We start from the raw sequence: 24073 nt of genomic DNA on the forward strand, positions 1-24073 counted from the left end.
GCATTGCATTCATATTCTGGGCTCTTCTGCAGAGTTTGATCTTTTAATATCACTGTCTTAATGCATAAGCCACGTTAAGCGTAAAAATATCCACTTCGATTGTGGTGCTGTTGTCTTAGAAGTATAGCGTTTATGACAAGTAAAAGCTCCGTCAAGTTAATTCTTTATTGTCTTAAAGAATTAAAAATCTTAAAATCAATTTTATACACCATCATTTTCGTTTCTATAACGAGTGAATATATCCCCTATCGTATTCTACAACAAAAACAATCAGAGCGCCTTGTTATAACTAGTTCTATTTTGATTTCCCGAGTCCGCTATTAGCATATAGCCCGTTACCATCGCCAGCGTGGTTGCCGCTAATCTCGCTTACATTACTAATACTCTATTCACACACATTACCATTGTTTTACTCACTGTTACATGCTTTAATGGCGGATGTGTGTCTACCTTTGAGTATTTGCAACAATTTGTATCGTGAAAAGCACTATACAAATAAACTTGAACTGAATTGAATTAAAATGTGAGAGAAAATCAATTTTCCCTGGTTATTGTTTTAGAATATTAAGCGACATTAAGAGTTTTTCAATTAACTTTTCCACTCCACTGCACTATCTTTGCTGTCGTGTCTTGTGCAGTGTCTCAAGCATGACACGACATTCTAAAAATGCGGCGATCAAGTCAAAAGAAGTTTAAAAGTTTTAAAAAAAGGAGACCTTGCATTTTTTCCAAATTCCACTGCCGTGTCTTGGGTTTTTCAAAGCAAAAACACATTCTGTGTGATTTGTGAATGTCTTTTAGAATGTCCTGCGACAGGGCCCACTAAACGGGCGGGGCTCCCACACTTCACGGGGGTGCGGGGTTTCCCGTATGCCACTGTATGGCTTTTGAAGACATAGAAAATAGCATACTAGTCATATGGACTACATGTATGATATTTTTATGATGATTTTGCATGCTTTTTGAACGCTCCAATCTCCATTCATTATTAAAATTCCTTCTTTTGTGTTCCATAGAGAAAAAAATATATTATATGGGGTTGGAACAACATGAGTTTGAGTAAATGTCAACTTTTATTTTTGAGTGACTATTATTCTATGAAAGCTGTGAGATCCTAACATTTGTTATTACGATTGTGAAATTATCATTTCAGATAATTTTCAATGACAAGCCACAGCTTGAGCTGGAATAAGAAAAAAAAAACTAAATCTCATTTGGCCAATCCCAGCCACAGCTCTGTAAATCTCTTTGAAGGCCATATGCCAATTATACAATTAAATTAAGCATACACACAACAGCAAAGTACAGTTCATTAGGTTTCCGCAGCAGTTTATTAATATCATTTTCCTTCCTTCTGGGCATAAAGAAGCTTACCTGCATCTCTTTTGCCAGTTCTTCCTCCTCCCTCTCGCCCTTTCTTCAGCACTCCCTTAAACATGGTACAGTTCCCACTTTTACTGCAGTCCTTTGTTCCTGCAGAGACACAAATTAATTGAAGATGTATGATACAATGCATGACAACTAGCAACTGTTAAAGAAAAAGATCTGGTCAGTAATACCACAAAGCTTTGGACAAGTAATTTAAACAAGTCACCAACAACTTGACAACACAATGGAAAACAAAACTCCCTATTCATTTTATGTATGTGTGTGTTGCCACCTCGTGACGGGAGGAATTGGTTGATGAAATTCCCACATTCCACATCTAATTAATGCTCTGCTGCCTGGTCTTAGGCATATAAACAAATAAAGAAAGAAACAGTGAGTGCCAGCAGTACCCACACACTGTAAACTGTTGCACGCCACTCACATAATCCATTAAATGTGAAATAAAAATACATTTAACAGCTGAAGAAAAACTGAAAGACCTTAGTAGGCAAGGAAAGGCCAGTTGCTATAAACCACTCAAAATAAGAGGAAACCTTGTGTGCCACTGTCCTTCATGAGTCCATTCCATGTGTCCACACAGCAGCTGCCCACACGGACACGTCTTTCAGACAATAGCAGGAAATACCAGCCCATCTACCAAACCTCCACTTGATTCTAAAATAGCTAAATGGATCTGCTTAGTATCCAGGCCTATAGGCTGGTCTCACAGTGACAGAGAGGTCAGAGGTGGATATTTGCTAATTAGGAAACACGGCTGTAGATGTTTAACTGTCAACCAAATGACTGCTCACTGGATTTCAAGGCATTTCACGCTACACTGAATGTCCAAAAGTAGCATAGAAATGGAAGTAGTGACAGATCTTCTCCATATTGTGATGCACATCCAAGAGAAACAGATTATTGAAAAAGAAAAAATTTAGGGCGAGGACTTGGTTCTGTGCATTGGTTGTTCATTGGATTTTGAGATGTGGGCTTGCACTCAAAATTGGAGGCAGATGAATGCAAGCGTGCAGGCTGGACTAAATGATTGGAGAAGACCTGGAGACATTACCATGAAGTCTGTCATTTTCACCATAACACCCAGTCACTGCGCCATTGACCAACAAACACCTGGTCTAAAGTCTGGTGCAATATTTTTTCTTTGTTATTTAAAGAGCGCGTTAGTAATATGCGCCTATAGACGGGTGCACAGCTCGCATACACTTTGCCTATTACACACACAGGGTGTGTGTAAACGCGCAGCAGCACACAGACATTTTTAAAAATGAAAAATTTAATTCCGCCATGTAAATAGCAAACCCGCCATGGCGCGAGCGCAACTGGCTTTTAAAGGGGATGGGAGATGAGACTCTGATTGGTTTATGGCATGTTACGCCCAAAACACACCCATTACTCATTAAGAGAATAGGGACAACCCTTTTAGACCATGTGCCGGGCGCGCCAACTGTTTTCCTTTCCCGTCGTTAAACTAGTAAAAGTGGATTCGGACACGCCCTAAGCGCAATTGCGCCGTGCGCTTTAGACCATGCACTTAGATCGTTAAAATAGGGCCCATAGTTTGAAACAATGCAGTTCAAGAATCTTACAACCAACAACTGCTGTTAGATCGGGTTGGATCTAACAGACATCCGGTAAAAAGTAACATGATTTAGAAGCAGCACTAAACTCCAGCAAGATAAAGTCCTTTTATGCAAAAACCATTTATCTTCATCTACAGATCAAGTATAATAATAGGAACATTGAATCACCTTGGAGAGAGTTTCATTGTCTTGACTGTCATAACCGAATGTGACATGCAGTTTGAATGCTGAATGGAGAATGACTGACAGCCGCAGCGGAGAGAAGAGTTTACGTGAACTTGAATTTAATGCCTTAAATATTCATCTGTACCTCACATTAAACTATGGAACGGCTTCAGAACTCTTGGAATGTAGGGCGAATTCCAAACTGTTTTTTTGCGCCCTTGAAGGGCACTTCAGGAAGGGGACGCCATTTGTAGGGACGTTCCAAATGAAAGTGAACAACTGAATCCCTTCACGAAGAGCCCTTCCAGAAGTCCGTTAGCGAAGGGAACATACGATGGCCACTTCACCGAAGTGATTTCCATTTGTGATCATGTTATCTTCAGTTAGAAGATCTTGCGATGCTTTTTAAAGCAAAGTTGGGGTTGATTTCGACTTCACATACAAACATAAGTAGAATAGGCTAATTTAATTTGTATTTGTCTTTATTTTAATGTAATACAAAATATTTTTCGTCAGTGACAGAAATATGATTTAAGATGGTAGTGCAAGCAAGTTTAGTTTGAAAAAGTTTAATAGTAAATAAGACGATATTTGAATAAAATAATAATAATAATAATAATAATTATTATTATTATTATTTATTTGCAACAACTGATGGAGTGCTGAATGCTGCATGCATGCGCAGCGTTGTCAAGGTAACATTTGGTCAGTCATTCCCTTCACCAAGGGAGTTCCAAACACTTATATGAGACAGTAATGCCCTAAACCCTTCAAAGAACACACTTCAAGGGCTCTTCCCTTCGAAGGGAGTAGGGCATAGGGATGCTCACTTCCGTTTGGAATTCGCCCATATATAGTGCACGAAAACTTTATGGTACTTTATAATGTTTTAGAGCCTTTCGTGGGGCTTAACAATAACACAGAATTGTATACGCACAGTATCGGATTTGGATCAGTCTCATCTGACCGATACCCGATCCAGCAGAAAATGGCAGTATCGGAGCCGATACCGATACGGAGTATCAGATTGGTGCATCCCAAATTAAAAGTGGCAAACAGCAATACTAAATGCATTAACTGGCATCTGTTAAAACTATAATTGTCCAGTCAACGCTTTTAACCCAACCATCTACAACAGTGGTTCCCAACCTTTTTTCCAGGAGACCCCTATTTTAACATTTAAAAAATGTCACTTCTAGTTTGTTGCGTGCTTTCGTTTTGATGGTTACCAGAGAGCTAAAATCAGTCTCCGACAGATATGTTGTGGCGAATGGCAGAATGAGTCTGGTTGTAGCATGGTGCGCAAGCTTAGGTGCGACGTTGGGACCTTTCACCAGCCAGAACCGTTTGTACCCATGTTTGGTAAAGAATCTTCTCAGAAAAGATTTAGACTTGACATCCAAGAGCTCGTCCTCCGCTTCTAAATACTCCACGTCCTCCTCCTTTGCAGGGTGAATGGATCCATTACCCAAACGCATTTGGCGACATGTTCATCAACATCTGAAAATCGTGATTTCATCACCTCCTGTAGCAGTTCCATGTGACGTGTGAATTCTTTGCTCAAGGATTCAGGTAAATTTCCCCCAGTCTGTTTGAGAAGTGATGGAAAGTCACGTTTTATCAGTTTATTCTTCCTAAAGTCCACTTTATGCACAAATGAGTCAATAATTTCCTTGCATTCCAGCACAATTGCAGCCGCGCACTGCATGCGCTTGTTTGTTTCATTATAGAGGCTGAAAATATCAGCCAAGTATGATGATCTGATACGAAATTCATTTGTCATTTCGTCAAACAGTTTCTGGTTGTTCAGTTTCAGGAACTTTTTTATTTTTTCTTTCAGTTCAGTGAAACGAACTAACACTTGGCCTCTTGATAGCCAGCGCATTTCGGTATGAAAGAGGAGAGTCTGATGCACCTCATCTTCACACAGCTCCGCAAAGATTCACTTGTTTACCGGACAGGCTTTAATAAAGTTAACGATTTTTACAACTGTCTTGAGTGTTTCATTAAGTTCATCAGAGAGGTGTTAGCTGGCCAGGGCTTGACGGTGTATCATACAGTGATACACAAGACAGTGGGGAGCCTATTCCTTCAAACGTGTATTGAAGCCCTTATTTTTTCCCATCATTGAAGCAGCTCCATCTGTGCAGCATGTGACTAAATTATTATAGGGAATGTGATGCTTGGTGAAGTATGTGTCAATCGCATGGAAAATATCTTCTCCTCGTGTTGTTGTAGACAAATTAGTAGACAAAAGTATGTCCTCCTTTATTTCGGAATCTTCAATGTACTGCACATATGCAATGAGTACTGCTTCATCTGCCACAGTAGAGGTTTCGTCAAGTTGGATAGAAAATGGGTGCATCTTTAACTTTTCAACCAACGTGTTCTCAACATCATTTTCCATTCTGTTGATTCAGTCTTTTATTGGACAGAGGTACAGTTTTTAGTCTGGAAGCCACCTGTGTCCCACACATTATTTTTGCCATTTTTACACAGCGCACTCGAAGGATGCAACCATTGCCTGTCTATTTTCATTTCCAGCTCTAGTCAAAGCATCTCTGATGTTCTGGGGTCTATTTGACATACGTTTTTTTTTCCTTAGGAAAAATTATCTGGGTTTACCAACCGTCTGTGGGTGTTTGGTGCTCTGATGCCTCCTCAGTTTGCAGGGCTTCATGCTTTCATTCGCTAGTCTCTCACCACAGATTACACACTCAATTCTCACATTGTCCATTGCTTCAATGAAACCGAATTCAAGATAACTGTCCGAATAAATCCTTGTTTTCTTTTTAGCACATTCATTTTTATCTTCTCCCTGGCACTTGGCCATATTTTCTCTTTGCTGCGTCTTTTTTTAAAGCTAACGTCCGTCCCACTCTCGCAATACGCTGCAAAAAAAGCTCAACGTTAAGGAAATTTCTTCTCTTTTCATATATGAATTATTTTTACAAATATTCAGGAATGAATTATTTATCGTGCTGTTATAAATGAAATAAATGAAAAAAACAAGAAAAAAAAAACAAGAGTGAGCTTGGCAACCCCTCAAAAATCTTTAGCGACCCCCAGGTTGGGAACCACTGCTCTACAATAAGAGTAAACTGTATGTGTGACTACATTTTTAAGCCAGGTGACTAAACAATGTCTATCATTAGCCACTGGCTAATTCATTGTTAGATGTTACTCACCATTATTTGAGTTAGAGGCTAAGAATAAGTTTAGCACAGATATATTTACACTCGCTTTCAGTCAACTTGAACACTCTGACGGAGCGCTTGATAGGTTCACTACTCTCTGTCTTTAAAGGTGACATATCATGAAAATCTGACTTTTCCAGGCTTTAAGTGCTATAATCAGGTCCCCGGTGCATCTACCAACCAAGGAAACGTGAAAAAGATTAACCCAGTAACTGTTTTGGGAAGCCTTTTTCTGCAAGCGTCTGAGAAAATGAGCACGTCTGATTTCGCTCCCTTGGTGACGTGACAAAGGGATCTTATTATAATATTACTGGCCCTTAATCTGCAAGTTTACACCCACGGTGCCGTTATTGTGTTTTCGCAAGCGGCAACGGTGTACCAGTTCTAATGCCATGGCGAAAGTTTGAGCAAAACATGCTAACTATTCTGTCTTTGGCTGCACAGACGAGCACAGAACACTATTTAGAGTCCCAGCCTCAGACGAGACAAGAGGGCAGTGGATTTATTGATTTATTTAATGTATATTGCTGCTGCCAAACAGATCTAAAATAAACATGCGATTTATTTCCCAGCTGTTTACCTTCACAGACATAACCGACTGTTTTTGTAACTCATGTGTTTTTAACGTAAACTTGTGTGAATGAGAACTTAGTTTAGTACTCACATGCTGTGACAGCCGCTTTCTGTCCGTGTGCTTCGGATGTGTGCACTCAGAAAACCGTATATCAGAAGTTTAAACTCATATGATTTAAAACGCATGATTTCAGCGCGATAAACATGATAATCAGAACCAAAACAGATGTTTTTAGCAGATACGAGCTGTAAAGGCGCAGCTCTATTCTGGAAAAGGGGGCGGGGAGCAGCAGCTCATTTGCATTTAAAGACACAGGCCCGAAAAACAGCGTGTTTCTGCTTCCACTCAAAATAGGCATTTTCAAAATGATATAATAAATGATCTGTGGAGTATTTTGAGCTCAAACTTCACAGACACATTTTGGGGACACCAGAGACTTATATTACATATTGTAAAAAGGGGCATAATATGTCTCCTTTAAAGCACACTATTCCAATTGGTATCAATAAATGCGCAGTGTATTTGACACACTAAACTCAAGGCACCCAATTCACCGTCACTTAGCTGAGAGTACTCTGTGTTTCTTTCACACACGTTTATTTGGAATTACACACACACACATAATACATATATATATATATTTAACTGGCTAATGGCGATTCTATTGCCAATGTGTGCATAGAGGGTTGTAACCTCATAAATATGCAAATAATAAATTTATTTTTTTATTTAATAAATATATTTTAACATATACAGTGTGAAATTGAAAACCTGTGATTAATTAATAACTAATAACTTAAATAATGTAAAGTATGAACAGAATGAGTCATTAACCAAGGGTCATTTTTAAGCTTTTGAACAATGTTGTTCAAAAGTCCAAATGAGTGATGGACTCGCTAATACTTTGTTTTCTGTGATGTTCCAAGAAAAGGATTGTTTAGGCGGAAAAGCAGAAAAAAAGGAAATAAAGTATAGCTGTAGGCAGCATGCAATAAATGTTTGTGGAAAAATGACTTCGAAGTTATTAAGAAATGGGTCTGACTGTTGGTTTGGGCTTAAAAACGGTCACCATCAGCTCTTTTATACAGCGCAACCAATTTTGCTGATTCTTTCCCTCAGCCACAGGACTGCTGGCCACAACCAACCAGAAGCAATCAAATAAAAAGAACAACAGAGGAAATAATATCATATAAGGGTAATTTATGAAATTATTAATTAAAGCAGCAAATTATGTCCTTTAAATGATGCATCACAGTTGTGCACATACTATAATTTGTTACTGTTTTGGAGACAAACTCTGGGATTGATTAGTTTGTGTTCTGTTAAAATGTTAAAATGAATTGTCACCAAGCCTAAAAAGCAGCACTCTACAGAACTGGTTCAATGGATTCAATACTAATTGCCTGGATTTGAAAGGATCCACATCCTGTCATTCAGAGACGTGGGTTTTGAAACACAAGCCTAAATGACATAATGAAAAGCACATCACAGACATTGTGCCCATCCAAAAACCATCTCATTTTCTCATCAGCCATCATTTCCTCCTATATACATAGGCACATGTGCACCCCAGGAACATGAAGCAGGGTCACACACACACATGCAAAATTGAGTTCACAACGCCTGGGTTGTCAAGCCACATACTGTACAGATTTGCAGAGACACTGATGTCACAGAGGTGATGTCACATAACTAAATCCATCTGGATAGTGCTGGATACAGGGAAAAAGGCCTTATGCCTTACAGAGACAAAGTGCATACAGGCAGAACCCTATAAAATAAGAGTTAACTTCACTATGAAACATTCAGATCTTCTGAAGTCGGTTTTGTTTCCACTACACTAAAATTATAATTACAAAAACCCTCTAATTTTGTACTAATAGCTTTTTCATAGACATTGCATATTGGCTACCAATTCACTGTCACAAGTGATATCAATAATGGTCTTCTGCTTTTAAAGTCACCGATTTCTGTTTGAGAAGCTAAAAAAGACCAGACCAAATCATCCCTGCGCGTGACTGAAAATCTAATTACAGACTCCAGAAAAGTGCATTAGAGCTTCACCGTGGTGTGTTTGCCAGAACTGGAACCAAGCAACTGGAAAGCTCTGGTTTGACCACCGCTGGCCCTCCACCGTGAATAACGTTTTAAGTTGTACTTTCTAGTAATAGCAGGTTTCTGTGGGCCATGACTGCAGCCTAAATGTGAGTTTAATTGGATGAAAGCTGAGATTTATCAGAGGGTGGAGGGAAAAATAGAGAATGGCAAGAAATAAGGTGGCGACTGGGGTGGATACTGAGGGATTGAAAGCAAAACATGACTAAAAAAAAAGTATAGAAATCAGAAAAAAACATGCATTCGGAACACAAAATATACTGAAGTAAATTTAGTCTCATAATGCTGTAGAGTTTAAGTGCTATAATATAAATGAAAATATAAAACAGCTGAATGGGAATTTTTCATTCAAATGACACATTCAGAAATGCATTCGTAGTGCAAATGAACGACTCGTCTTAGGGGTTTCAGAATTGGCAGTGCTCATTCAGTGAGCGGGAAATGAGGACATCTTTTTCTAAATAGGTTTTATGGCTGAAACCTAAGGGAAAATGGCCTTGTTTCCTTTTATGGACAATCTGGCCTAAATCTCCTCCCCACTTTACCATTTGAATAAGACATATGACACATGGGGAGTCTTATACAAATGTGCAGCCCTCACATCAAAAGCTGTCAAGCTTTTCAGGCCTAACAAGAGCAGATTTTTAGACAGAAGTTTACTGGTTTAATGAGCAGTTACGCAAGAACTAGTTTCCGTGATCCTCCAGAAGAAGAGTTCTAGCACACACTTGTCAGATTCATTCATTTCCATGATAAGCAGTGAGAGGATGAATCTCACCGAGAGGTGTCCAGGTCATAATTTACCCCAAAATTTTACGAATTTACAAAAAAAACAACAACAAGAATATAAAAAAAAACAAAAAAAAAAACAAGAAACATTATGAAGTCAGTCATCAGCTGCTACCTGCATTTTTACATTTTTTTTGTATCATTACATTATTAAATCAGCTATTATAAGATATATATCAGCAGATATTTCTGTCTATTTTAAGATTTATATCATCAATATGCACCAATTTAAAGAGATAATAGCTTATGGCAAATATTTAACCCTTTAAGAATGCTTTTCCTTTAAAAGTGCATGTCAAATAGGGCTGTGCGATTAATCGAAATCTAATCGAAATCGCGATTAGAGACGTTGCGATTTCCTAATCGCAAAGCCTGCGATGTGGGCGCGATATTACTCTGTCCCAGAGCATATGCATGACTGCCAGCCTTGAGTTGCAATCTTACTTGCCCTGGGCAAGAGTGAGCGCACCTCCGTTCTCCCCAATCAGCACTGCTCTAGCCAACTGCGTAAACACCCACCATTAAAATTTTTTTCAAAAAAACCCGGAACGCGGGACAGGAGAGAGACAGAGTGGGATTATGGCGCGTCTACTGGGTCAGATCGATAGTTAGGCAAATTAAAACTAAAGAAAAACGTATGCAACTTAAGCTTCGAAATGACAGACAACGAACAAAAAAGGTAATTTGCAAGAGCTGCGTCACAGCGCATATCAAAAGCTCCCTTATCGGTTCTGTTTTCAGTACTGGAGAATAAAAGATACATTCTTAGATGTTTTTGTTAGTACGTGAACGTTATCTTACACATTTTACACATTCAACAGATTAATTTGAAATAAGTTTATAATGCATGTTGGCTATTCCCAATTCAGAAGAGCCAGAAGAGCGCCTGTGTCTGTGAATGCTTCTCATACTCGCTCCTCTCTGCCCCACGCGGCGCGAACCCCGCGTCACGGACGAGCCGTTCATGCTTGCCGCACTCACGCAGCCTGACTCGTAATGCTCGTTCATACTCGCACCCGGCTCCGCACCGCAAGTCTTCACGAGCGCATCTGGCAGTATCGACTCGCGCCTGGCTCCGCATTTAAAACAAATGTAAATTCAGTCTAACTGCTTGCTAATTTCACTTGGATGAAATGAAACATTCAGCACATTTTCCACTTGCTCTTAAAATCCCAAATACTTAAAATGAATAAATCAATGTAATACTTTAATAATTGACTTAAGAAATAGTTCATTTATAAAAAATAAACAAATATTTTCTGTGAAATTAAGTTAATTCTGTAAAAGTAGTTATACCATTATAATCTTGCCTGCTGAAAAAAAAAAACAATAAAACCCCTCCCAAAACACAATAAAAAATGTAATGGATTTCAGGGTTATAATGGGAATTGTATTGGTTTTAATGTAAACTATAATGGTGTCTATTTGATGGATTCTATTGGTGGGATGTAATCTGGCAGATGGCAACCAATAGAACAACAGTAATTCCTATTGGAATAATGCCCAAAACAAAAAGGAATTTTGTAATGGTTTAATGGAAACTATAAGAATTTCTGTGATGGTTTCTATTGTTTTTTTCAGCAGGGTAATGATACCCATACTGTGCTGCACATTATTGGCAATATTGAGATGAAGCTTGACTTTGCAAATTTAAAATCGCAAATCAAATCGCAATATCCGTCAAAAAAATTTTCCCCCAAATCGCACAGCCCTAACTCACACACACAGAATTAAATTCAAAGATTTTGCTGGAAAAACAAGAAAATGTTATGTTTTACCACTAATTACAACGAGAATCATAATCAATGCTGTTCATCATTCTGAATTATGGACTGATCATGTTATTAGCTGTTGCTCTTTCAAGTCCTTTTAAAGTTCTGTGTTACATGTTCTGTTCGGTCTTAAATACAGTGACTTGTAAATGTAGACCACCAGACGTGGGTGACTGTGCTTCATCTGGAAGTGTGTTTATGCTCATGTTTAAGTCCAGAGCTTGTTCTCTGTGTTAGAATCGTATCTGAGCACAATCTGAGAGCTGTAGGCAATCAGCTGAGCAAACAGGATTTTCAGATAAACACTTATGATGAGCAGACACTGACTGTATCTGCACACATCTCGTAAATGTCATATTTTGTTTGACGGTACCAGAACTATTTTGCAGCACATGAGGACTATATTAAAAGATGATGTTCACCATATGATCTGTATCAGCAAATTTGGGAGCACAAACTAAAACACGCAAGAGATTCACTGGACCTGAGAACATGGTTTGGATCTTCTCCAGAACCTCCACACGGTCCAGCCACACGTCTGACACGATCACAAACATGGCGTCCTCGTTCTCCTCCTCCAGCTGCTTCAGTTTGGCCGATGCTTTGACCGTAGTGCTGGACGGCCCGCCAAAGAAGTTTATATTGCCATAATAAGCCCTGGACACAGACAAGAAAACTCCATGTGGATGCAGAACTATGCCAGCGACACAGTCCATACTACAGTCAACAGAAGCTAACGCACACCTGGTGAAAGAAGAGGGTTCTGTGGGCGGGAACCCAAAAGCGTTGACGTGAAACACTGAATCCTCGTACCATCCTGTGAACACAGACAGATCATGTAATTACAGAGATCCAGGGATGGAAAGAGCAGAACAGCAGAGAGAACGAGACTCGCCTTAGTGTCCAGTAAAACTGTGTGTGGACTGGTAAATGACTGCAAATACTGGCAATATACTAAGCAAAATGTAAACAGTTTATTCTGAGTTCTACGTTAATCCCAGCATAATCTTATTAGTATTAGGGCTGTGCGATTAATCGAAATCGAATTGAAATCGCGATTTGAGACGTTGCGATTTCCTAATCGCAAAGCCTGCGATATGGACGCGATATTACTCTGTTCCAGAGCATATGCATGACTGCCAGCCTTGAGTTGCAGTCTTACTTGCCCTGGGCAAGAGTGAGCGCACCTCCGTTCTCCCCAATCAGCACTGCTCTAGTCAACTGCGTAAACACCCACCATTAAAAAAATAATAAAAAATCCGCGGGACGGGAGAGAGACAGACAGAGACAGAGTGGGATTATGGCGTCTACTGGGTCAGATCGATAGTTAGGCAAATTAAAACTAAAGAAAACCGTATGCAACTTAAGCTTCGAAATGACAGACAACGAACAAAAGAGTAAAAAAAGAGCTGCGTCACAGCGCATATCAAAAGCTCCCGTATCGGTTCTGTTTTCAGTACTGGAGAATAAAAGATACATTCTTAGATGTTTTTGTTAGTACGTGAACGTTATCTTACACATTTTATCTCCGCAACAGATTAATTTGAAATAAGTTTATAATGCATGTTGGCTATTCCCAATTCAGAAGAGCGCACACACAGCCTGTGTCTGTGAATGCTTCTCATACTCGCTCCTCTCTGCCCCACGCGGCGCGAATCCCGCGTCACGGACGAGCCGTTCACGCTTGCCGCACTCACGCAGCCTGTCTCGTAATGCTCGTTTATACTCGTCTCGCACCCGGCTCCGCAAGTCTTCACGAGCGCATCTGGCAGTATGGATGAGGCTTGACGCACGCGCGCAACCTGTGTCGACTCGCGCCTGGCTCTGCGTTTAAAACGAATGTAAATTCAGTCTAACTGTTTGCTAATTTCACTTGGATGAAATGAAACATTCAGCACATTTTCCACTTGTTCTTAAAATCCCAAATACTTAAAATTAATAAATCAGCCTATGTAACATATGTAATACTTTAATAATTGACTTAAGAAATACAGTTCTTTATTTATAAAAAATAAACAAATATTTTCTGTGAAATTCAGTAATTAAGTTAATTCTGTAAAAGTAGTTATACCATTATAATCTTGCCTGCTGAAAAAAACAAACAATAGAACCCCTCCCAAAACACAATAACAAATTTAATGGATTTCAGGGTTATAATGGGAATTGTATTGGTTTTAATGTAAACTATAATGGTGTCTATTTGATGGATTCTATTGGTGGATGTAATCTGGCAGATGGCAACCAATAGAACAACAGTAATTCCTATTGGAATAATGCCCAAAACAAAAAGGAATTTTGTAATGGTTTAATGGAAACTATAAGAATTTCTGTGATGGTTTCTATTGTTTTTTTCAGCAGGGTAATGATACCCATACTGTGCTGCACATTATTGACAATATTGAGCTGAAGCTTGACTTTGCAAATTTAAAATCACAAATCAAATCGCAATATCTGTCAAAAAAAAAAATCGCAATTTGATATTTTCCCCCAAATCGCACAGCCCTAATGTCAAATACATTAGTTTTTAGTGCCTTGTTATTTTCCAAGTTTAATTTTGACCATTTATCAGTTATCAGCATCTCAAAAGCTTGTTTCATGTAGCATGAAGATTTTTTTTTTATTATTGTATATTTTTATATATTATGGTAGCGTTTGTTGTACTGCCTTCAATCTATTTATGAAAAATTAATTATTTTTCAAATGAAATAATTTTATTAATAAATAACTGCAAAGACAAAACAAGAGGTATTACTGTAATTGCACTGAAAAAAAATTGCTTAACTGTCCTAAAAAACGACAATGTAAATCATTTGTGGGTCTTAATAAATAGTTTTATACATTTTCTTTATGATATTTGGGGGGGGGGGTAAAATGTGACCTGAGAAGAGTGGCCATGATTTCAAAGCTCAAGTGATTGTAGGAGAGGTGTGTATGTAACACACATGATAAGGGCTGGGTATCGAGTTCAATACTTTTTAGGCACCGACCGAAATGCCTCGATACCATCGAGTATCGAAAAACGTCTCGTCGTTCGGTACCAAATTTCGATACCTAAGGGGTTAATCTCATCAGCGTCAGTGAGCCAATAAGCCTGCAGCACTAGCCGGTCGAAAATTTTTGAACGATACCCAGTCCTACACGTGATAAGACAAACTATTCCCTGAACCACCACAACATCTGACATCATGGTGCATCACCCTGATGAAATGCTGAGACCAATGACCACCCCAAACTTATACAGTAGATCTGATGATCTACAACTGATTCTCTGGTAATTTCGACATCTGAAGTACATTAAACATTGTGAGGCATTTTTTCCTATTTCAGATCCCACTTCAATACAGCCACAAACCAAAGTTAAATCTTGCCATCGACATACTGTGTGTTGATGAAAAAAAGAAGGATGTTCAAAAGTGTCTCTGAATCTGTCTGGATGGCAGTGAGTGTAACAATCCACACTTCATTTCACTAACCTATAGACCCAGTGGACATTAACCAGCCCACTCCTTTCACTCCAGCTCTTTTCAGGTCAAACATTAGCTCATTCTCTCCCGCTGAGTTAAGCACAGCCAATTAAACCATTAGTCTGCCATAAAAACACTAGAGTGACTCAAGGAACAGCAGGACTTTGCAAGCCTGTATACTTTCATTAATGAGTAAACATGGAAAATGCTCTAAAGGTGTTGACAGGGAGATGGAAAGCTCACAACGTCCAAACAAATACTATAGCACAGAGGGCATGTATCACTCACTAGATCGCTTCTGGAGCTCACAGAGGGAATAATTACACTGATTAAATCAGCAGTTCTTAAGATTTTAAAACTTGTTTTATTCCAGTCAGAACTACTTCTGTAGCACTCCCTCTTCAGCTGCCAGGATTCTCTGTATGAAAACAGTCCTCCCTTTGCATTTTATTATGACTCCGCAAGTCACAGAATGTTCTTTTCTTCTTTTTTTTAAATGCACAATTTTATCATAATAGTCATTTTAAACATTATAAACAAGAATCAGAATGTTCATACAAAATGTTCAAATCAAGCTATTTTTTGATTACAGGATTTTTTTTAGTATCTTTCAACATTATAGAATGCATTAGTGTCTGCCTACTTTTTTCAGTGGCGTTAGTTCCAGAATAATTACTTTTACTAATTTTTCACTCAAACTTCGTTAAAGGGTTAGTTCACCCCAAAATGAAAATTCGGTCATTAATTACTCACCCTCATGTCGTTCCAAACCCGTAAGACCTTCGTTCATCTTCGGAACACAAATTAAGATAAAGCCATGAACCAAGCCAGCCAGCCACAAGGTGAATCACAACATTACAAACTTTTATTTAAAAATTTTAATAAATAATTTTACTACTTTGGTTTGAGGTGTTGCCATTTCGCCATTTCCTAGGATCGTCTGTAACTTCTAATATGATAAACTGGCAATTAAGAAATATTGATGATGTTTGTGTTTCTTGTGTTTTTTGTTCTTAATGTTTCAAACTAAATGATTTCTTGGGAATATTTTCTATATTATTTCATAGGATTTTTCTATACGTCTTCAATTTTCCATTCCTGTTTTTTTTTTTTTTTTTTTTTTTACATCATCTTCAGAAATTACATCAAACAACATGACATATTACAAGGAATATTGTTTAATTAATCTGCTACTTCAATTAGCTAAATTTTGCATACATGCAAATTTTATTGTAATTTTAAAGGCAAAAGTTCAACAATACCCAAAACAATATTAAGTTTTTTTTAGAAAGCTGTAAAATGTTTGTGTTAATATTTCTAAACATTCAAATGTTTTTATTTAAAGGGGTCGATGCTGCTAAAAAGAACAGTATTTTGTGTATTTGGTGTAATGAAATGTGTTTATGCGGTTTAAGGTTAAAAAAACACATTATTTTCCACATACTGTACATTATTGTTTCTCCTCTATGCCCCGCCTTTCTGAAACGCGTCGATTTTTACAAAGCTCATCGGTCTGAAAAAGCGAGGTGTGCTGTGATTGACCAGCTATCCAGTGCCGTGGCTGACTCTTAACTTTTATAAAGAATATCTCTTTGGATTTGAGACTTTAGTCTTTGCAACTTTACAGATCTTCTTTATGCACCAAGAGCTTGTTACACTCCAAAGAGAAAGGAATAATTGAAATCGCATCATATGACCCCTTTAACTTTTGCGAATGGCATAACCAAATTTAAAAAAACAATGGTAATATTAATTTGAAATTGTTGATTATATAGACCTTATGTAGCTCCACCCCTTTTCAGCACTGCTTGTTGTCTTCTGTCTTCTGTTTGTATTTCTACAGCATGTAGGTAAGAATATACGAATTTATAAATGAACCGCTTGTTTTAAAATCTTAAATTGCAATTTTCTTGTTGGTAAATTACAGTTTTATACAGGTTGTTCTGTAAATGTTTACATTTTTATTGTATTTTTTACAGAATTATTCTGGCAACCACATCTGCCAGGATCTGCTGGGGGGTTTTTTTGTATAAAAAAAAAAAACAGGATTATTTATTTATTGTATTTTTTTTTTTTTTTTACAGTGTATACACACAAATATTGGTGGAATTTCACTGTTGTTATTATTTTAATAATTGGAATAATGCAAACGGATGGCTACAATCAAAAAGATAAAGCATCGATTAAGAACCTCTGGGTTCACAACAGGTCTGTCTTTATATACAACAGGTTTAAAAGTTATTCTTAAAAATCAATTCCCCTATGGGGAAAACAAATGGAGTTTTCACTTCCAGAGCCCAGAAGCAAGGGCTTTATAACCTGAAGTTCAGTCATATTCTCCATTAAGCAACAATTATGCTGTTCTAGCTGAAGATGGCACAAATTATCACAAGTATGGAAACAGTGCTTGGAATGCTCACAGTGGAAGTACAAGACAATGAAGGAACCGTAAGGATTAAGCAGCGGGATAAGGACAATATCTTCTTTCACGCAAACCCACAAGGCATGTGCTCCATGCTCTTGCTTTTGCAAAATTCAATATAATTCGATAGGGTTCAATAGAGCATGCAACAACAGATTCAGTGATCAGAACAATGGCAGCAAGCTTTAGAAATGAAATCCTACTCTGCTTACCGCAAGTGATCTGATTACTTTCTGGCCGAGGGCAGCAATAACAGACGACTACTGAACTGAAAACATTAACTAACTGAACCTAGAGGCTTCAGGGTACTGTGTGGAAAAGAGACGAGAAATGCAAGACAAGCAGGCATTGAGGAACGGCCACAGTCTTGGTTTAGCTGACCTTTACAAATGCAAGAGCAAACACATTCCATTACTTTGTCAAATCTAGTATAGTAGGGTGACCATACGTGCCATTTTCCCAGGACGCATCCTGGGGGAAAATGGCACGTATGGTCACCCTATAGTATAGCATGTGTGCATTGTGTGTGTGTGCACACCTGTTCAGTGTCAGTTGGCTCATGACCCTGGCTGGAAAGTCTCGGGTACGTCACATTTTTCCTAAAATGAGCATGTGTGTAAAGTAGAAAAGAGACTCTCAGGCTTTAAGTGTTGATTTAAAGGTCCAAAGTTCCTGACTATTTGTATTTGCAACACAAAATATCCTCATATTGATACGTACCTCTTTCCCAGGGATGGCGAACTCCAGTCCTGGAGAGCCGCAGCCCTGCACAGTTCAGCTCCAACCCTAATAAAATCTCACATGCAGTAGCTTCCTAGTAACCCTTCAGACCTTGATTAGCTTGTTCAGGTGTGTTTGATTAGGGTTGAAGCAAAACTCTGCAGGGCTGCGGCTCTCCAGGACCGACGTTCGCCACATCTGCTCTTTCCATTCAAGTCTAGTACAGTATTCTTACCACAAACAAGTGGCAAGAAAGCAGCTGTTACATACAGACTTGTTTGACTAATAAAATAAAGATCAGCAAATGATTCAAAAATATCAAGAATCAGGCCTGCAAATTACTAAACGGGTTTGTGCACAAATTATGATCAGTGTTGCACGTGACAACAGTATGACATAAAGGACAATATCACAGTATGACAGACCACTCAATCACTGCTGTTGAGCCCGACAAGGTAAACATGAGCTGTCCAACAAAGGACGCGTATAAAACAACCGTGAAAACAACTGTGAAATAAATAACTGATACATCCGTTAACACGAACGCGCCTCTGTGCAGCAACTTCACGGACCAAAACTGGCAAAGGTTGTCCGTCGTGTCTCGTGTACAAACGTGTCAGATTTAAAGTTTTTAGAAAACGTACCTGTTTTAAGAGAGATTCCGCTTAGCTTCTGCCTGACACGCTCATTTCTCGTTCAGTCAAAGTTTAGAACTGGAGTGAGAGAGAGGGAGAGACCAACTCCTCCCTCTCCAGGTTCCGTCAATCAGAACCCAGAACAGACAACGCGGGGAACTGACTCACTCCCACCGCTCTGAGTGAGAAATGTCTGTTCACAAGGACAGTTAAAAACGCCCTTTCCTTAAAGGGGTCATATGATGCTATTTTAAAGATCATTATTTTGTGTATTTGGTGTAACAGAATATGTTGACATGCTTTAATGTTCAAAAAACACATTATTTTTCAAAAGTATTTTAAATAAATAAAAAAGTAAAATACATTTTTAAACAAAAATCATATCTAAGAGGTGTCTGATAGCTATCATGTCTTCATCAAATACCTTAATCTCAAAAATTGTAAAGATGAAAATCATATTGGTTATCTTTATTATCACAATTAATTGGATAGAATTTTAATTTGATAAATAATTGTACTACTTTGGATTGAGTAGTTTTTTTTTTTTTTGAGTAGTATTTTTTTCTCTAATTATGTATGTATGATGTAATGCATTAAAAATGTATTCAAATAGTTTTCTTATATATTTCCCATAAATTCTCAATTTCCTATTCCAGTTTTTTTTTTCTTCCTTTAATTAACAATTACATCATCTTTCAGGAGGTGACATAATTTTTGGTGGGGAAAACAGCAATGATTTTCATTTATGACATTCTAAAGGAATATTAGATAATTAATCTGCTACTTCTATAGCTAATTTTGGTATAATGTAAATTTAATTTTAATTTTAAAAGCAGAAACTCAACAATACCTAAAACAATATAAGTTAAAAAAAATTAAGAATACTGTAAACTGTTAATATTTGTAAACATTTTGTTTTTAACTTTGTTTATTTCTATTTTTTTATTTGATTTAGTTGTAAATCTAAAAAGTAAAGTAAAAAATCAAATAAACAGCAATGGATTTGTTGAATTTGACATTTTGGTAGCATTTGGTTTGTCTCACTTTTAAAAATGTCATCCTGTTAGATAAAACATTAGAAAAAAATAAAATAATCAAACTTATTAACTTAATGTTAATTTAAGTTACATCTCCTCATTGAGTGATGACTAACTTTAGCTCTGTATTTCCATCCTGTAAGGTTCCATAAGCAATTTATAATTTCTAAAAAGTGTATGAGCTTGACCAGAGCACATTTCTGAAAGTCCCTAGATTACACCACGAGCATATTTAAGTTATTAATAACAAAAAATGACCCTTTTGTTCATATCTGATACAGTGGAGCAGGAACTGACCGCTTATAAATCTGTACTGACAGAACACCATGTAGAAGTAATAACTCACCAGGAAGAAAATAAACACACTGATATGTATCAGGGGTTTCCACTTCCTCAAACCACTGGTCCATAATATCTGTCCTGTTATATCTGCTGAAATAGTATGCTGCTGCTCATATTTGTGCATTATAATCGCGTCCATTAAAAGCGCCCCCGTGTGGCTATCGATGGAACATCTTTCTCATTAATATTGCAAGGACTTCACTTGTGAATAGCTTAAGGCCACTGTCTGCTAATAAGCACGCCAGTGTTACAAATCTGGGTGTCATTTCCCATTCTGAATTTGGTTTGTCTCACTTTAAAAAATGTCATCCTGTTAGATAAAACATTAGAAAAAAATAAAATAATAAAACTTATTAACTTAATGTTAATTTAAGTTACATCTCCTCATTGAGTGATGACTAACTTTAGCTCTGTATTTCCATCCTGTAAGGTTCCATAAGCAATTTATAATTTCTAAAAAGTGTATGAGCTTGACCAGAGCACATTTCTGAAAGTCCCTAGATTACACCACGAGCATATTTAAGTTATTAATAACAAAAAATGACCCTTTTGTTCATATCTGATACAGTGGAGCAGGAACTGACCGCTTATAAATCTGTACTGACAGAACACCATGTAGAAGTAATAACTCACCAGGAAGAAAATAAACACACTGATATGTATCAGGGGTTTCCACTTCCTCAAACCACTGGTCCATAATATCTGTCCTGTTATATCTGCTGAAATAGTATGCTGCTGCTCATATTTGTGCATTATAATCGCGTCCATTAAAAGCGCCCCCGTGTGGCTATCGATGGAACATCTTTCTCATTAATATTGCAAGGACTTCACTTGTGAATAGCTTAAGGCCACTGTCTGCTAATAAGCACGCCAGTGTTACAAATCTGGGTGTCATTTCCCATTCTGAATTGAAATTTGATTAGCAAATTAATGCTGTCATGATAAATAGTTTCTTCCAAATGAAAGCTACTGCGAAGCTTAAATCTGTCCTCTGGGTTATTCTCTGTCAGAATGCTTTAACACAATTTGTAGTGCGAAAACCACTCGAAAATAAAAAAGAATTTATGGTAGATGAATAAACAACATAATCCAACATCAAATATTAAAAAAAACAAATGTTATCTTTATTACATCTAAATATTCTCATAGTAATAACTTTTGCCTCCATGTCTCTTACATTTACACACAGTTCTACATAGTGATTTATCATGGCACAGTTTTTTGTGCTTAGTAGCACAGATCATGGTTGTACAATAAACTGACGTAGTTGTACAAGACTCCATGGAACATACATACATTTTTACATTAACTTGGTTACAGCAATGAGACCAGACAAAATGACGTTTTTGTTTTCCAATGCACAGAACATTGTTATTTGTGTTTTTTTTTTTCTTTTACACTGCTATTATTTCTTTATTAGCCTTTTCAGCCAATATGTAATTTAGTTACATCTTTTTATTTGGCTGAAAAACTGGGGTGACTATAATAACATGCCATAAAAAAAAACATGAAAAATAAAAATAATAAAAAGATGATTCAAGTTCTCAGTAAATCAGACCTTAAACACTCTTTACTGTTTAGATACTGAAAAGTAAAGTCTTTGGCTCACACTCAATCCCAGGTCAAACTAATTCAAGTTAATTTAATGGAGCATATAATCTGTCATCTATGTACACACACACACACACACACTCACTCCCACTCACACCTGCGCACACACACACAAACATCCAAATGAAAATGAATGTCGCTGCACCGGCTTGTTTGCACACACAATACACAAATTCAATTTGTCGAATGATAATGAACCAGTCACTTCAAACGCAACAGCTTGTCCAAACAACGGTCTTGGAATCCACTGACCCAGATATGTCTTAAGGAGTAACAGCTCCTTGCAATATTCTATCTATGGCTACACATTACATGAACAAATACGCACAAACATACACGCCTACACCCATGAGTCAGGTGAGGCCGGGTAGGGCTGAGTTCTGTATGAAGGCCTGCGTGTGGTGGAGTAGAAGTCCACGTAGTTGGTATTGGGTTTGAGCACCTGTCTCTCGCTCACCACAGGATAACGAACCGGCTCGTCCAGGTACGCATCCTCGTAACCCACATATGTATATAAAATGATCTATAGGAAAATACTTTTATGTATTTATTGTCTCTCTATTTTTTTTGTAGAAAAGACTTGTTTTAATAAATTCTTATTTTATTTTTCAACTCGGTGTTATCACTAAGATACTAAATATTACTAAAACTATTAAACATTTTATTTTATATTTTTTAGTTTTAGTTTTAGTAATTCTGTTGAGTGTTTTTGTCATTTTTATTCATTTTTGTTTACCTAGTTTTTTTAATCAAATTTAGATTGTTATTTTAGTACATCAAGTTGAATGAAAATGAGAAACGTTGAAAAAGCTATAAAACAAGTTTAAGGGTTTTATTTATCTTATTTCAGTTAAAGTTCATTTTATTTCAATGAAAATTAAGGTTTTCTGTGTTAATTTTAGTTAACTATAATAACCGTCACCACCATAACAATCCCATACTAAAATCATCTTATACTATATTTTGATATTTATTTTAGAAGGAGATGATCTCAAATCGTCAATCCTGTTATAATAATGTTTTTAACTGTAAACAATAATTGAAAACCTAATATTTGTCGAAATATCAGCATTAAAACTTTAAAAGTTTGGCACAACAATTTAGTTCAATTATCACATGCAATTTGTCTCGATGCGTGAAATAAAATTTGTCGCATTGATGGCATGTGAATTTTCGCATTGGTCTGGACAGACACATTAAAAGCCATTCATTCGTATTAAATTGTTTATCACAGACTTTTTGTGTTGGTGTGAACAGGTCTCTTCCTGTGTCATGATGTAGTATCATGTATGTTAGTATATCCCAAAATACATTAATATTTATTAAAGGGGTCATATGATGCGATTTAAAGTTTTCCTTTCTCTTTCCTCTCGCTCACCACGGGATAACGAACAGGCTCGTCCAGGTACGCATCCTCGTAGCCCATCGGAGATGACAAGTACATTCCGAAAGTGTCATAGGTGCTTTGATTTCCCTCCTCTGGGTAGTAGAGCCGGCCATGCTGAAAGAGGAGACAAAATGGGTACCTTTTTGTCCATCATTTACACATGTAATAATAACTAAATTAAAAAAATAATAAATGACACCATTTACTGATTTACAGTAAAAGTTTTTCTAAACATAGTCAACAAAAACCAAGTGACTTCATAAAATAATACTGTTCCATATAGTTAGTGTTAATGCATTCAGGTTTCTTTTTAAAGGGGTCATATGATGCGATTTCAATTTTTCCTTTCTCTTTGGAGTGTTACAAGCTGTTCGTGCATAGATAAGATCCCTAAAGTTGCAAAGACTAAAGTCTCAAACTCAAAAAGATATTCTTTATAAAAGTTAAGACTGGTCCACGCCCTCCTAAAACGCCTCATTTAAACACGCCCCCACGTGTCTACGTCACTGTGTGGGAAGATTTGCATAATGCTGCCCAAATGTATACGCAAAGAAAGAAGGCGTAACTTTATTGTTGTTGTTGCCGCCACCATGTTGTGAAGACGCTGTGTGTTTCGTTGCGAAAGCGAAAATACTTTGTTTGGCCTTCCAAAAGAGGACACGACTAGAAATCAGTGGTTAAGTTGTATTTACAACACTGTTCCAGAACAGTTCAAACCAAATATTCAGATGTGTGCATTTTATGGTGTAGACCACAATGTAGATAAGCGGCTTATAAGCGGTTTTATAGAGTAGACTACAATGCCGGCTGTTCTGACTCACAGCCTGTAAGTAAGTTTTTTATATTTAAAGAATTTGCCAATGATGATTCAAAC

At 37.3% G+C, this 24073-nt stretch overlaps 3 protein-coding genes across 3 annotated transcripts in view; all 3 read right to left on the bottom strand.

Moving 5' to 3' along the window:
• LOC107705506 (protein TANC1-like) overlaps nucleotides 1-18936 on the bottom strand; it is a 36073-nt gene extending 17137 nt beyond the window's left edge. Inside the window, exons 1-2 of the mRNA XM_016508812.1 lie at nucleotides 18832-18936; nucleotides 1375-1473 (exon numbers count right to left, since the gene is read on the bottom strand). Coding sequence (XP_016364298.1) covers nucleotides 1375-1438 — 64 coding nt within the window. The 5' untranslated portion in view covers nucleotides 1439-1473; nucleotides 18832-18936. The remainder of the gene's footprint in view (nucleotides 1-1374; nucleotides 1474-18831) is intronic.
• Nucleotides 11790-17379, bottom strand: LOC107705507 (DNA polymerase epsilon subunit 2-like). Its single transcript, XM_016508813.1, has 4 exons — nucleotides 17334-17379; nucleotides 12326-12398; nucleotides 12004-12238; nucleotides 11790-11858 (listed from the first exon to the last, which is right to left on the bottom strand). Exons 1-4 carry the CDS (start codon nucleotides 17377-17379, stop codon nucleotides 11790-11792), a joined length of 423 nt encoding a protein of 140 aa, XP_016364299.1.
• A 2432-nt stretch (nucleotides 18937-21368) lies between the features above and the next one.
• Nucleotides 21369-24073, bottom strand: part of LOC107705586 (plakophilin-4-like) — a 48511-nt gene continuing 45806 nt past the window's right edge. The window contains exons 22-23 of the mRNA XM_016508931.1: nucleotides 23227-23313; nucleotides 21369-22305 (exon numbers count right to left, since the gene is read on the bottom strand). Of these exons, the coding sequence (XP_016364417.1) occupies nucleotides 22153-22305; nucleotides 23227-23313 (240 nt within the window). The 3' untranslated portion in view covers nucleotides 21369-22152. The remainder of the gene's footprint in view (nucleotides 22306-23226; nucleotides 23314-24073) is intronic.

The sequence above is a fragment of the Sinocyclocheilus rhinocerous genome, unplaced genomic scaffold, assembly GCF_001515625.1.
Source record: "Sinocyclocheilus rhinocerous isolate Xijiao unplaced genomic scaffold, SAMN03320098_v1.1 scaffold504, whole genome shotgun sequence".
Lineage (NCBI taxonomy): Eukaryota > Metazoa > Chordata > Actinopteri > Cypriniformes > Cyprinidae > Sinocyclocheilus > Sinocyclocheilus rhinocerous.